The following is a 13,187-nucleotide window of genomic DNA, read 5'->3' on the forward strand; positions in this document are numbered from 1 at the left end:
TAGCAGTTGTAATCAACATTCAAATTACTAAAACGTAAGTTAAGCAACGTTGGTCGAAGTCGGATGTTGGATTGGTGACCGCTAGTAACAAAAACATTAAAATAGCAGTTGTAATCAACATTCAAATAACTAAAACGTAAGTTAAGCAACGTTGGTCGAGGTCGGATGTTGGATGGGTGACCGCTAGTGACAAAAACATTAAAATAACAGTTGTAATCAACATTCAAATTACTAAAACGTAAGTTAAGCAACGTTGGTCGAGGTCGGATGTTGGATGGGTGACCGCTAGTGACAAAAACATTAAAATAACAGTTGTAATCAACATTCAAATTACTAAAACGTAAGTTAAGCAACGTTGGTCGAAGTCGGATGTTGGATTGGTGACCGCTAGTGACAAAAACATTAAAATAGCAGTTGTAATCAACATTCAAATTACTAAAACGTAAATTAATCAATGGAGGGCAGGGCCGACAGTAGGATGGGTGACCGCTAGTGACAAAAACATATTAAAATAGCAATTGTAATCAACATTTAAATTACTAAGACGTAACTTAAGCAACGTTTGTCGAGGTCTGATGTCAGATGGGTGACCGCTAGTGACAACATATTAAACATCAGTCTTAATCAACATTGTTGTTAAAAAATAAAATTAAAAAAAATGTGTATTACTGCCATCTGTTTTCAAGTTGACGAATTAAGGTGTTAGGAATTTTCGTTACGGAATTTCTCGATTCGGTCGCCGTGCTCAAAGCCCGCGATAAAAGCTATGCAATAGCTTAAAACAATTACTGTTTTATGTACTTTAGGAAACACTACACTCATTGATAAAAATGGTAAAATTATAAATAGGTCTTTTTTAGAAAAATGTGATCTGCTGTTAGGCGAGGTGATCGTTTTAAGGGAACAACTGTGCTTGTATGATGGAGGGAAGTCGCCACAAAGTCACAATCATTTTTATTCCCTGGTGATGTATTCCACAATCTTAATGCATAGTTTTTATGAAATGTAAGCAAAGGATTAAATTTGCTCCTCAAATAAGAATACTTTTCCAATAAACACAACAACCCCTTAGCATTGGCAAGTAAAATGAATACAAATAGAACTTTTTTGCCGACAAATTACGAATGCATCCTGGCTACGCCACTGTTTTGTGAGATTAGTACATAACATTATACAAAACTGCCTTTAACATTTTATTCTGTCTCCTTACAGAAAAATATGTTTGGTAAATGCAACAAAACACTCAATTTAAAATATGTCGAAAAGAAATGTAAGGTTCTACTTGTTAAATTTAAATATTAAAAGGTATTCAACAAATGTAAAAATCATGTAAAATATAGTGTAGCTAGTATAGTAATAATGTATGTATTTAAGTTTTTGATAGTATTCTGTTATATCTTTATTGAAAATATTTTGAATAAAGAAGTTTTTTATAAATTATTTTTTTCTTATTTTAATTTTAATATGGTATTAGGGTCGCTCGGTGGTTGTAATATTTCCGACGCCTAAACATTTTACGATTCTTACATATTTCACTGCACGTTATGAAAGTGAAACTTTCATTCTGTTTCGAGTATCGACATCACAAACCTATATCTAAAAAATACAGGTCTGTGATCGACATGGTAATACGAAAACGATACATGTAACATGTTGATTAATGGAGGTTATCATTAATACCATAGATTAGTAAAGATACTTCGCCGCCTTGAAATTGAATGAAGCCACAAATGGCTTATTAGTAAGTTCTTTTTTTGAATTCTTGACAAATAAAAACATTTTTAGAGAAAATTTACAAATAAATAACTAATACTGCGTAATTTACATAATAAATGAATAATTATTTCAAATATTTTAGGGACATTTTAGCACGTAGACGTGGCAAAACTTTTTTACGCAACTATTTCAATTGTCAAAACTGGGTACATTTTCTTGTTAGGAGTGAGTAATCTTTCCTTATCTATGATTAATACTCGAAAATTATTTAGAAAAAATATTTATATTTAATAAGCTGAAAAGAATAGAGATTTAAAATGCTAACTTACGCAATTTATATTCCATAATCCATGTAAACGAAGGCACGGACAGTAGCTCAACATGACAAAGTATTTAAATCAAGTTTACTAATTACTTGATCTCTGCGAATTATTAAGTTAATTTAATCTTATTTTTAAGAATTGTTTGCTTTATAAAAGTATTTATTTATGTAATTTTTGAAATATTCATTATCCCCTAAGTCCACGAAATTATTAAAATAATGAAATGCACCATGCACATACATAAATTAAAATAATTCACAGAAACAGTGAAAAAAATCTATTGGCCGCCAATTTTTCCCGCCAAAATACCGTATTGACTTTTCCACGGTTTTGGTGCCATGGATTCCTACTATTCGGCCTAATAATTTAGATTTTTTATTTAAATGGTTTATGACACAAATTCCATCAAGCCAAATATATTTTTATTATTGAAGTTGCTGCACATCTGCTTCTGTTTTCTTTCTTACTACAGATACACTCTAGTTTGTACTCAATACATTTAAATGATTTTGGGAACTTTCAATAAAATAATGATAAAATATGATTGCAACACTCATGAAGTTTTTCCGTCCAACAAAACAAATGCCTATCCATGTTCGAATGATGGTTTTAAACGCCAAATTCAAAATAATAAACAAGACTTCTTTTATTGGTCATGTCAAATCATTAAAAAATGGAGGACGAAGAAGTCTTCGTAGGTTGTATTTGTTGTATGAGTACGAACGATTTGCTAAACCTATTTGCTGTTCACGCGGACAATGAGGAAACATTTGCGCAAGTGTTTCAAACTTGTTTTGATGTGAAGGTTGTATATTTATTATAATATTTTAATATTTATTTATTTCATATTTTTGACGTCCCTGCTAAATAGTCCGATATTTTATGTATCCTCATTTTAAATTACTTTTAGTCATGACGTGATTATAAAAGTAGATTCGCTAAGTATTTTCTACTTGTAATTCAGTTCATTCAATTCAACGGATTAATTGTCAGTTTACTAGATATAAAATATTTTTTAAGATTATCTCGATGTCATTGTAAAAAGCTTATTTTAATCCTTTGTATAACGGATTCTTGTTTCGAATCTCGGTCAAACATAGATTAGTATCTATGCGGTCAAACGTTTTAAATGTGATTTGCTTTGAAACGTAATTTTGTAGGGCCACACTGTTTAACAACATAAATGTTATTGAGATCTGGGGGTTTTAACATAGACTAACAATAACATTAATTAGTTTATATTTCTTAGTTTAAAATAATGTTGTTGGTCCGAAATTGTGGACCTAATCTTAAGATTTGTTTACTAATTTACGCTAATAATTTCTTTCTATACATAAACAATATGGCCATGCAAATTTGAGTTAATTTCCAACTTATAAATGTGATGGTGCCGTAGTTCTTTGCTAAGATTAGGATTATTTGTTAATTTTAATTAAAAGGACAATACAGCTTATATCAGCAATTGCTTCAATCACTGGCGGGAAAAAACGCAGTGCGTTCTGAATCTAATAAGGCTTATTAGTTCAACAAAAACAAGTAATCGTTGATCCGTGATGGGCGTATTTCATGATTTTTATATTTATACGTAATGTTAAAGCACCTTAGAGCCTGGGACTTATCTTGAAAATATTTAAGGACAGGGGCGACAAGGCATCTGCGAAAAAAATTGAAAAAATCGCAATGTAGGTCGCAGAAAGGTGTAAGAAATAAAAAACAACGTGTGTACCATTTACCAACTAACTAGTTTTTATATATTACTACTATCAGTATGTGCTATCATTCAATATGCACGTAAGAAGATATATTTCTTCAGCGTATTTAGTAAAAATAAAAAATATTGCGTGTATGAATATGTATCCCCGCAAAATAATGATTGGCACGAAAATGGAAATTACTTATTGGTAGCCTTTTTTTTTAAACTTGGGACATTCACGAACAAACTTTATGTTGTCGATTCTAGTAAAAAAAATCTGTTGTAATTATTCTATCTCATCGTTTTTTTCCAAACGCGCCAAAGGAGACCTAACTTCAAAATATTTCAGGTGACAAATGAGTTTAATTTCATTTGTATGCAATGCGCGGAGCAACTGGAGGCGGCTGCTGCGCTGAAGAAGAAGACGATCCAAAGTATAGCGATGTTGCAGAGTATCAGAGGTAGCATACATACGAGTAATTTTTAATATTTTTATTGTATAAAAACTTTGCGCTTAAATAAAGGAATGTGCTTATCCAAAAAAGTATTATTTAATTAAAAATACTTTTGTTTGATTAAAAACGCTAAAAATATTTTTACATTTCAGATGAGGAATATTTGGACGAGTCAATATTGGCCGAGGCTGAGGGTATACCTGAAGGGTTGGAGCAACAGAGAGATAGCGTTATTGAAAATGTTGATGGTTAGTCGGAAAATCACATTTTTTGAGCGATAGTTTTAGTCCATATTGTATTATACTTAGCCACACATGGCTGTTAAATAGGAATATGAAATGGTAAATAAAATTACGATTTTATAAAATAAGTTGTTTTTAAATTTCTGATTGACCGTTTATGCTGATTAATCTTGTAAATGTATGAACTGTTTTTTATATGTTATACATTTTACAACAACTCCATCAGAAACTTCTGCGTAGAGATTAAATTTTCACGGATTTTCACGATCTTATTTGTAATAAAACTGCTTATGGGCAATTGCTAAATATGACGTGTGCTGAAGTCAGTAAGCAGATTACTTCGACTGTTTTACTTGCAGAGGATCTGTATCCATTAGACGAGACCACCTGCGTGTACTGCAACATCCAACTATCGTCGGCGGAACAAGCAGAGCGCCATATGAACAGGTCAGGGAAATATACGCTTTCTACGCTCACAGCCCCACACTAGGATTCCCTGTGTCGTGGGTGACATGGACACACACATAGACAAATACACAAACACCCAGACCCAGAAACAGAAATCTAAATTCATCATTTAGAAATCTGTCTGGCCGGGGATCGAACCCCTTTGCGCGTCAGACCGGTATGGTGGCCGCTCCGCCACGCGGGTCATCAAATCCTTTAACACTAACTATATAAATATGAGGATTTTCTGATATCCTTAATCGATACGCATTTTTTGAGTTCCGAACTATACCTCTGGGATGATAAGAAACAGCATCGTTAAACAAGACTCGCTTTCAGATAAGACAGTGTGGTGTTTTATATCAGTTCATTTTAAATTGATGACCTACAGCAACCAACAACTGGAGAACGCCAGGAGCATAGATTGCCATGCTCATGTAAGGGTTAGTGGTCAATCCGTGTCAATGTTAAATCATAAGATTAATAAGGTTTAAAAACTGCCCAGTTTTCACATATCTAGAAGGTGGTAGAACCCTTTGTGGTTCGACTCCGGCGGCACCACCATTTCTACCTAACAAAAGCAGTGTTAGGCGCTGCTGTGTTCCGGTTTGAAGGGTGTGGTAAGAGAGACAGACCTTTTCGAGGCGTACCAGCTTAGTCCTCAGGGGTAGCGGCGCATCTGTGACCGACCTCAGGTAGGAATATCTAATCCTATCTGGGGTTGATTACAGATGTCCATGGGCGGCAGTAGCCACTTATCCATCATCCACCATTAGGTGGACTGCATGCTCGTCTGCTACTCTTATATTTAAACAAAATAAAAAAAACATCTAGTTGCCGACCTTTTCATCTGATGTTCCTTCTTTTTGTATAATAATTCACAAGCAGCGGGCTCCATGCGTTTTACTTAGTACTACATGCTCAGTTGCCACATTTTTTACTAATTCGTAGATGCCACAGCGATCCGACTGATGCCGCTGATCGCCAGTTTGCGTGTCACTTCTGCGACAACGTGTACGTCAGCCGGAAGGCGTGTTTCACTCATCTACGGATGAAACATGGTCGTAAGTATTTATCTCTGAAGACTTTACGCCTTAGCGTAGTATAGGTTCGAGCCGCGAGGGTCGAAAGTAGAATTCTTATTTTGCCCTAAAAATACATTGGTGAAAAATAAAAGGGACGGCAGTAGTCTCTAATATTTTTAGGTGAAATAAGTAATTGACTTACCTACCTACACTACCATTTGAAAACTTTGCCGTCCCCTAAGAGTTCTGCTAAGAGGGCACAAACTTAATTTGAGAAACTACACATTATTTAATACGAAATAGCTGTAATTTGCAAAATTTTGCCATTCTGTAAAAAATGCCGCCCGGGCCAAACTCCTCCTTACACCGGCGGCATGCAACGGCATTTCTTCAACGCATAAGAATGTAAGCGACATTGTCCTTGGGAGTCCGTTTCATTTTTCCCGTTCTACCACTATTGTTTCGCCACTGCTGATACCTATAACCATTCCCAGTAAAGCTATGCAACGAGAACGCACCGCAACGGGTCAGGCGCGAGCGGTCGGCGTGCCACGTGTGTGGACGTGACTTTAGCCAGAAACAGATACTGAACAATCACTTGTGGAAGGCGCATGGGCTTGAGGTAAGGCTTCGAATTTATGTGTACCTGTTAGATGTTATTTTAACAATATCCTATTGGTCCATTTTTAGTCGTACTTAATCCAATTGTGTTGAAGCATTGCTTGTTGTTGCCCTTGTCCCGATAATATGTGAATTTGTTGTGCATCATTCGTGTTCCAAGAATTAGTTTATCCATCGCGCATTAGTTGTGTTGAGTTTTTCATTTAATTCATTTCTAAAATTTGTTAGCAAAAGAAATATGCGCAAATGACATTTTCAAGGTCATTTTAAAGAAAATGCGCAGAATACGAATAAGAAGTTGTAATTTGAAAGATTTTGCCGGCCCTCAAAAGTGCCGCCCTTGGCCAACGGCACGCGACAAACCTCTAACAATATGAACGCATTAAAATTTCTTTTTGACCAACAATGAAGTAGTAGGTTTCCGTCACCACACAGGTACAGAAGCGCAAAGCGTTCGTGTGTCCGCTGTGCGCCGAGCGGGTGAGCTACGGCGCGCAGCTGAGCGCTCACCTGCGGCGGCGGCACGCCGTGCGCGAGCGCGTGCACCGCCTCGCCTTCCGGTGCATGGACGGTGCGTGCTGCCGGTGTAGCGTGTAGCGTGTAGCGCACAGCGTTCGTGTGTCCGCTGTGCGCCGAGCGGGTGAGCTACGGCGCGCAGCTGAGCGCTCACCTGCGGCGGCGGCACGCCGTGCGCGAGCGCGTGCACCGCCTCGCCTTCCGGTGCATGGACGGTGCGTGCTGCCGGTGTAGCGTGTAGCGTGTAGCGTGTAGCGCACAGCGCTCGTGTGTCCGCTGTGCGCCGAGCGGGTGAGCTACGGCGCGCAGCTGAGCGCTCACCTGCGGCGGCGGCACGCCGTGCGCGAGCGCGTGCACCGCCTCGCCTTCCGGTGCATGGACGGTGCGTGCTGCCGGTGTAGCGTGTAGCGTGTAGCGTGTAGCGCACAGCGCTCGTGTGTCCGCTGTGCGCCGAGCGGGTGAGCTACGGCGCGCAGCTGAGCGCTCACCTGCGGCGGCGGCACGCCGTGCGCGAGCGCGTGCACCGCCTCGCCTTCCGGTGCATGGACGGTGCGTGCTGCCGGTGTAGCGTGTAGCGTGTAGCGCACAGCGTTCGTGTGTCCGCTGTGCGCCGAGCGGGTGAGCTACGGCGCGCAGCTGAGCGCTCACCTGCGGCGGCGGCACGCCGTGCGCGAGCGCGTGCACCGCCTCGCCTTCCGCTGCATGGACGGTGCGTGCTGCCGGTGTAGCGTGTAGCGTGTAGCGTGTAGCGTGCTACATGTAGCGCACAGCGTTCGTGTGTCCGCTGTGCGCCGAGCGGGTGAGCTACGGCGCGCAGCTGAGCGCTCAGTTTCCACCTAACCTTGAGCTAAATGGACATGGGAAGCGCTGCTCGTTGTAGTGGATAGTGTACAGCGAGATATTATATACAGCGCATAGCGTTATAACGTGATTTAAATAAAAAACGAATAACGTCAAATATGAAATAACAAGTATACTGAACTGTAATGCGAACTATCTGTGTACAGCGCATAGCGTATTCATATAAAGTACGTGCACAAACATAGTTAATAATGCAATAAAGTGTGACTGTACCGCATCGTATGCGCTTTAATAACTGCCAGATTTCTGATATAAATAACGCTTTTCGTTACATTTTAATACTGAGTCTATGGGAAGTTGCTAACACGGCCATAAACGCATGATCAATGAACATTTCAGACTTCATGGTGTTCAAAAGCGCAGTGCAGGAAGAGACGAAGTACCGCTTCAGGAAAACGACGGCCAGTAAGCAGACGATAGAGGGCGTGCGCTCGCACTACATGTGTAGCCAGTCTGGCATGTACGTGTATCAGGTAAAATGAAGTTTATGTATTTATTTCTTGTTGTTCATTAAAAAGGCGTAACGCTTAACCTCACTTGAAAGGTACTTGAACGGAATCCTTCGTGGTTTGATTTAGAGACACCGCGACCACTCATATTTCTACCTAGTAATAACAGCATTAAGGAGTTTGAAAAGTGTAAAGGGGGTAAAAGGAGCACATTTATATGAGGCGTTCTAATTTAGTCCTCAAAGTTAGCAATGTACCTGTAGCTAACCACAAGAAAACTTCTAATCCTCCTTGAAGTTCATGGGCAGTAGCCTCTTACCATCTTTTGCTGCTTTTATATGTAAAATGTTTCATTTCAAATCCTTTAGCAAATAAATGAATTTTGGTAAAATACATGTTGTACTTCTATATGTATTTATGTAAATATATTCTTAGTGAAATGTTAAATGAATTTCATTGTAAAACACACTGTTGCAGGGTAAAGGCAAGCGCGCGGCGCCCGAGCGTCAGATCTACAAGACGGGGCGCGCGTGTCCGGCGCACATGATCGTCACCGAGACCGCCGACCGCGTGCTGCTCACCTTCTACACCACGCACGTCGGACACGGCAGTATGTAAAGTCCATGCCAAACTTCTAGTCCGCTCTGAATATAGAAATGAATCGGGTCGCCATAGCAAATTGTATGACTACACTTGCTCGCAACAACTTCAGAGCGGATTAGCAGTTTGGAGTGCACTATACATACTTTAACAACACTACTGTTTTTAAAACCGATGCTATTAAACCCTTTTATTTTAAGTATCCACAAGTTAAATGAATACTGTTGTGGTTCTTTACATTTTAATACACGTTGCATTATTATTAATATAAACCTATTTCATCATTAGCTAATAACGGCATCTAAAATAAATATATAAGTAATTGGGTACTTGACAGTTATAACAATAAAATATGAAATATGTTGGATATGATAACTTATAAGTAAACATAAATTATGCAGTATTTCGTTTATTTTTATTACGTTCTAAGTATTTTAATTTTTAAAAAGAAATTTTCGATTTTTTATCTGTGGAATTTATATCCCAAAACGTCGACAGTGCTGCCTCAAATGCCATGTGACGTCACTACATCGAAACCAAACAAGACAAATAATAATATTAATTAAATCGTTTGCTGTTAGAGTTGGTTGAATTTATGTTGTGAACTGAAATGAAGCCATACTATATTAAAGCTGATAGCGTGAACCTGCTTAAAGAAGATCCATATATGCAGTGCAATAAATCAAAATGGATACAAAAACTTCCGTGAGATAACCTATGGAAATATCAAATAAACAACGTAAGTAAAACATTCTTTATATTTACATTTAATCATATCGGACAATTAAAACATTTCTTAACTGACTTCAGACAGAAGAAAGGTTGTCTTCAAGTAATTATTAAGATTTTTTTAAATATACTTATATTCTTATGTGAACTGATTTAAGGTTATTAATTGGTTATATTTATATTAACAGATCTTCCCGAAAATCGTATAGTGACGACGTTATAGAGTATGTGCAGTTTAAGAGGAAGGCAAGTTTGTGTTTCATGAAAAGTAAAAGTTGTCCTGAACACTAGGTACATCAAATGTCATGCACAGTGTCTATGATTGTATATGAAAAGGAAAGTATTAAATGGGATTACTGTCCTGCCCCCCAAGGATGCTGCAAACATGCAGTAGCATTTTTAATGTGGAGTTGTAGAAGAAGTGAGGAACCAAAAGTTTCGAAAGTGTATAAACAGTAGTTCTTTACTTGCATAAACTACCCAAAAAGATGAAGGATGGAAAACTACCATACAGTTGCTGTTATTGGACTACAGATTTAATTATGAAAATGACAGTGATAAAAAAAAATATTCAGTTGTTACAGAAAATAATTTTAGTAATTAAGAAAAGCATTAACGCAAGCAGCATTCAAATTCAGCTTAGCAAGAGCTTCAATATAAACGAAGGAAATAACAGCTTCAGAATGCTTTGAGGTGATCTATAGTAATTATTGTAACTGTAACATATGACGATAAATATATACAAAATTTCTACTGTGTGTACTCAATAGAACCATATAAACCAAATAAACAAATAAAAGACTAATATTAGCAAATCATGTATTTTTAATTATACAGTCCTGTAAGTTAATCAGTACACATGCACAAGCAATAATAACACAGTCATGAAATATTTTAATTGTGTCCTATTAATTACAGAATGGGCTCTTAAAATAGAATTCTCATAGACGTCTTCTAATTCTATTATTATCATAGACATCTATATAATATATTAAATATATGAATTCACTTCCACTTGCTGTTTTGTTTTGATTACGTCCCGTTCCAATGATTTGGAATTGACGAATCACTCGAGAGTTACTAAATTTATTACTTTTTCTCGATAATACTTCTCTTACATAAATAGTATAAAATGTCATTGCTTGCAAACAGAGGATTTAAACATATAAGAATCTGCAAGTTCTTTAACGTTTATGAGATTTGGGTTTAGGAACTTGTATAAGCAAATTTGTTAGGATATTTAGCGATCGTACTTGTACACATCGTCACTGCACACGCCTTGTAATTTGACATTCTTGCAATTGTAGTAATAAAAGTTAAATAATTCCCATGATTTCCCCTGAAGTATGTGTAGCGTCGAAGTTTATTTCTATATTTTCAATGTGTTGACGTCACGCTACGAAATGACACTTGACCGCCTGTTTTGGCGTAACGTTCCGTTTACCGTAATAAAAATATGTTTATTATTAATAAATAGCCCTTTTTTCGAAAAAAATATCAATGAAAGGCATATATAATACGTATATGAATTCATTAAAACAGTTTCCCAAAAAGTGTCAAGTAGCCAATTGATCCAACAAGCAAACAACAAACACCTTACAGCATGCCCGTACTACGAACCGCGCGAACCGAAACGCATCAAGTCTGCGAATATCGACGACGACGCGAACGCCGACACGCCGGCGTACGCGGACGCCGACAACGCGATCGCCGACATCGCGATCGCCGACATCGTTAATGCCGGGAACGACACGCCGGCGCTGGTGTGCGACGCGTGTGGCGCGGGATTGGCTGACGCGGAACAAGTATGAAGTAGAAAATGATCTATTTCTACCACATCTGTGATGATCTATGTGATCCTAGTATAGTCCGCGTCAAACTGCTAGTCCACTTTGAATATAGAAACCGCACGTGTCGCAACAGCAAATTGTAGATATCAGTGGGACGAAGACAGCACGAACCCCATGACACCCGTTCGCTACCGCTCTCGCCCACGGGTACATTACTGCGTTAGTGTGCCCTTACTGTTGCTATGTATATTATGCTTGAAAAATGTTTTCCAGCGTGTGTGAAGTAATCTGTTTTAATTAAAAATATACATTTTAATGTACAGTTTCGAGCGCACGTAGCGGCCCACGGCCTACCACTCTACCCCTGTGAACATTGTAGCGATGTAAGTATGTTATATCACTAGTGCCTTGGCACTCTTTCAGAAAAAATGTAAATAAAATATTACTACCTTAATGAGCACTTGGGGCCCTTGAACAGCCCCCCCCCCCCGCCAGGGGGCCCCCCAAGAGTGCCATAATATATTTGAACTTTTGTAATTTAAATGTTGATCATTAACCAAATTAGTTTTATTTCGAAAACTGAACGCTTCAATAAATTTAAATTAAGGTTTAATAGTAATATGAATTTTCCTTATAGAGAACCGTATAGGTTTTGACTATTTTATTTGCGTATATAGAGTTTAGCACAGTTTGATTATTCTTTAACTACACATACATTTAAAACAACGGTCGTTTATTTTATTATTTACATTGGTACGATCCAATGGGCCCCCGAATTTTTGGGCCCAGGGGCCCCGGCATTCATTACGACAGGCCTGATTATGTAACATCTTTATCAGTTGACAATTATTTTTACATTATCTATTCTTGTCCTTCTATAAAAAATATAACCGTTCTATTTTCAAATTGCAGCTGTTCCAAAACATGGACGCCTGGGAGCGCCACACTCGGCTGGAACACGACGTGGAAACTGTTTAAAAATAATAAATACCACAGAAATGCTATAAATAAGTATCTAACTGTATACTTATTTAGAATGAAATACTCAATTCGCTTTATTTGTTCTAATTGGTGGTCAATTGCCTAAAATATTCTTTTATTTTTGTCATAAAATAGTTCACAAATCCACATGTAATGTTATATATAAAGATTTAGGGAAATAATTGATAAGAATCAACTGTCAGTATATTCAGTATAGTCTTAGTATATTAACTGAATATATTAGGGTTGAAATAAAAATGCTTTGGTTCAGTATTACGTGATATGTATTAATTTTATTGCTAATACAACAAATAAAGTCATTTTTAGTTGGAGGTATAAAGGATATCTGATATTACTTGTGTTTTATTTAAAACCTACTAATACGTTATCTTCCACTGCGCTGTGTTCTGGTTTGAAGGGTGTGGTACGGGAGACATACTTTTCCGAGGCGTTTCAGCTTAGTCCTCAGGGGTAGCGGCGCAACTGTGGCCGACCTCAGGTAGGAATCTAATCTCACCTGGGGTTGATAGAGATGTCCATGGACGGCAGTAGCTATTTACCATCAGGTGGATTGTAAGCTAGTCTGCTACTTTATCATAAAAAAAAACCTTTAAAAAACACTGCTTTATAAATGGACGTTCCTATATAGGTTACTATACTCTTTGAATGGACGCCCCAGAAAGAACAATAAATTCAGCTTGCAACACTGTTTTGAAACCATTGTTCTGAAAATGCTCAG

At 37.8% G+C, this 13,187-nt stretch overlaps 1 protein-coding gene and 1 long non-coding RNA gene across 2 annotated transcripts; both read left to right on the plus strand.

The window, feature by feature from the left end:
• Positions 1–2,706: 2,706 nt before the first annotated feature.
• LOC140751217 (uncharacterized) lies at positions 2,707–12,800 on the plus strand. Its single transcript, XM_073085080.1, has 12 exons — positions 2,707–2,844; positions 4,082–4,193; positions 4,340–4,435; positions 4,789–4,876; positions 5,828–5,940; positions 6,396–6,523; positions 6,958–7,093; positions 8,239–8,372; positions 8,826–8,958; positions 11,280–11,482; positions 11,791–11,850; positions 12,380–12,800. Exons 1-12 carry the CDS (start codon positions 2,713–2,715, stop codon positions 12,443–12,445), a joined length of 1,401 nt encoding a protein of 466 aa, XP_072941181.1. The 5' UTR covers positions 2,707–2,712; the 3' UTR covers positions 12,446–12,800.
• On the plus strand, positions 9,476–10,492 carry LOC140751328 (uncharacterized). The gene is made up of 2 exons (XR_012103295.1): positions 9,476–9,687; positions 9,866–10,492. It is a non-coding gene; the product is annotated as an uncharacterized LOC140751328 (long non-coding RNA).
• Positions 12,801–13,187: the final 387 nt, after the last annotated feature.

This window comes from Epargyreus clarus, unplaced genomic scaffold, assembly GCF_041222505.1.
Source record: "Epargyreus clarus isolate Ecla_fem2 unplaced genomic scaffold, WU_Ecla_fem_2.2 ptg000022l, whole genome shotgun sequence".
Classification (NCBI taxonomy): Eukaryota; Metazoa; Arthropoda; class Insecta; order Lepidoptera; family Hesperiidae; genus Epargyreus; species Epargyreus clarus.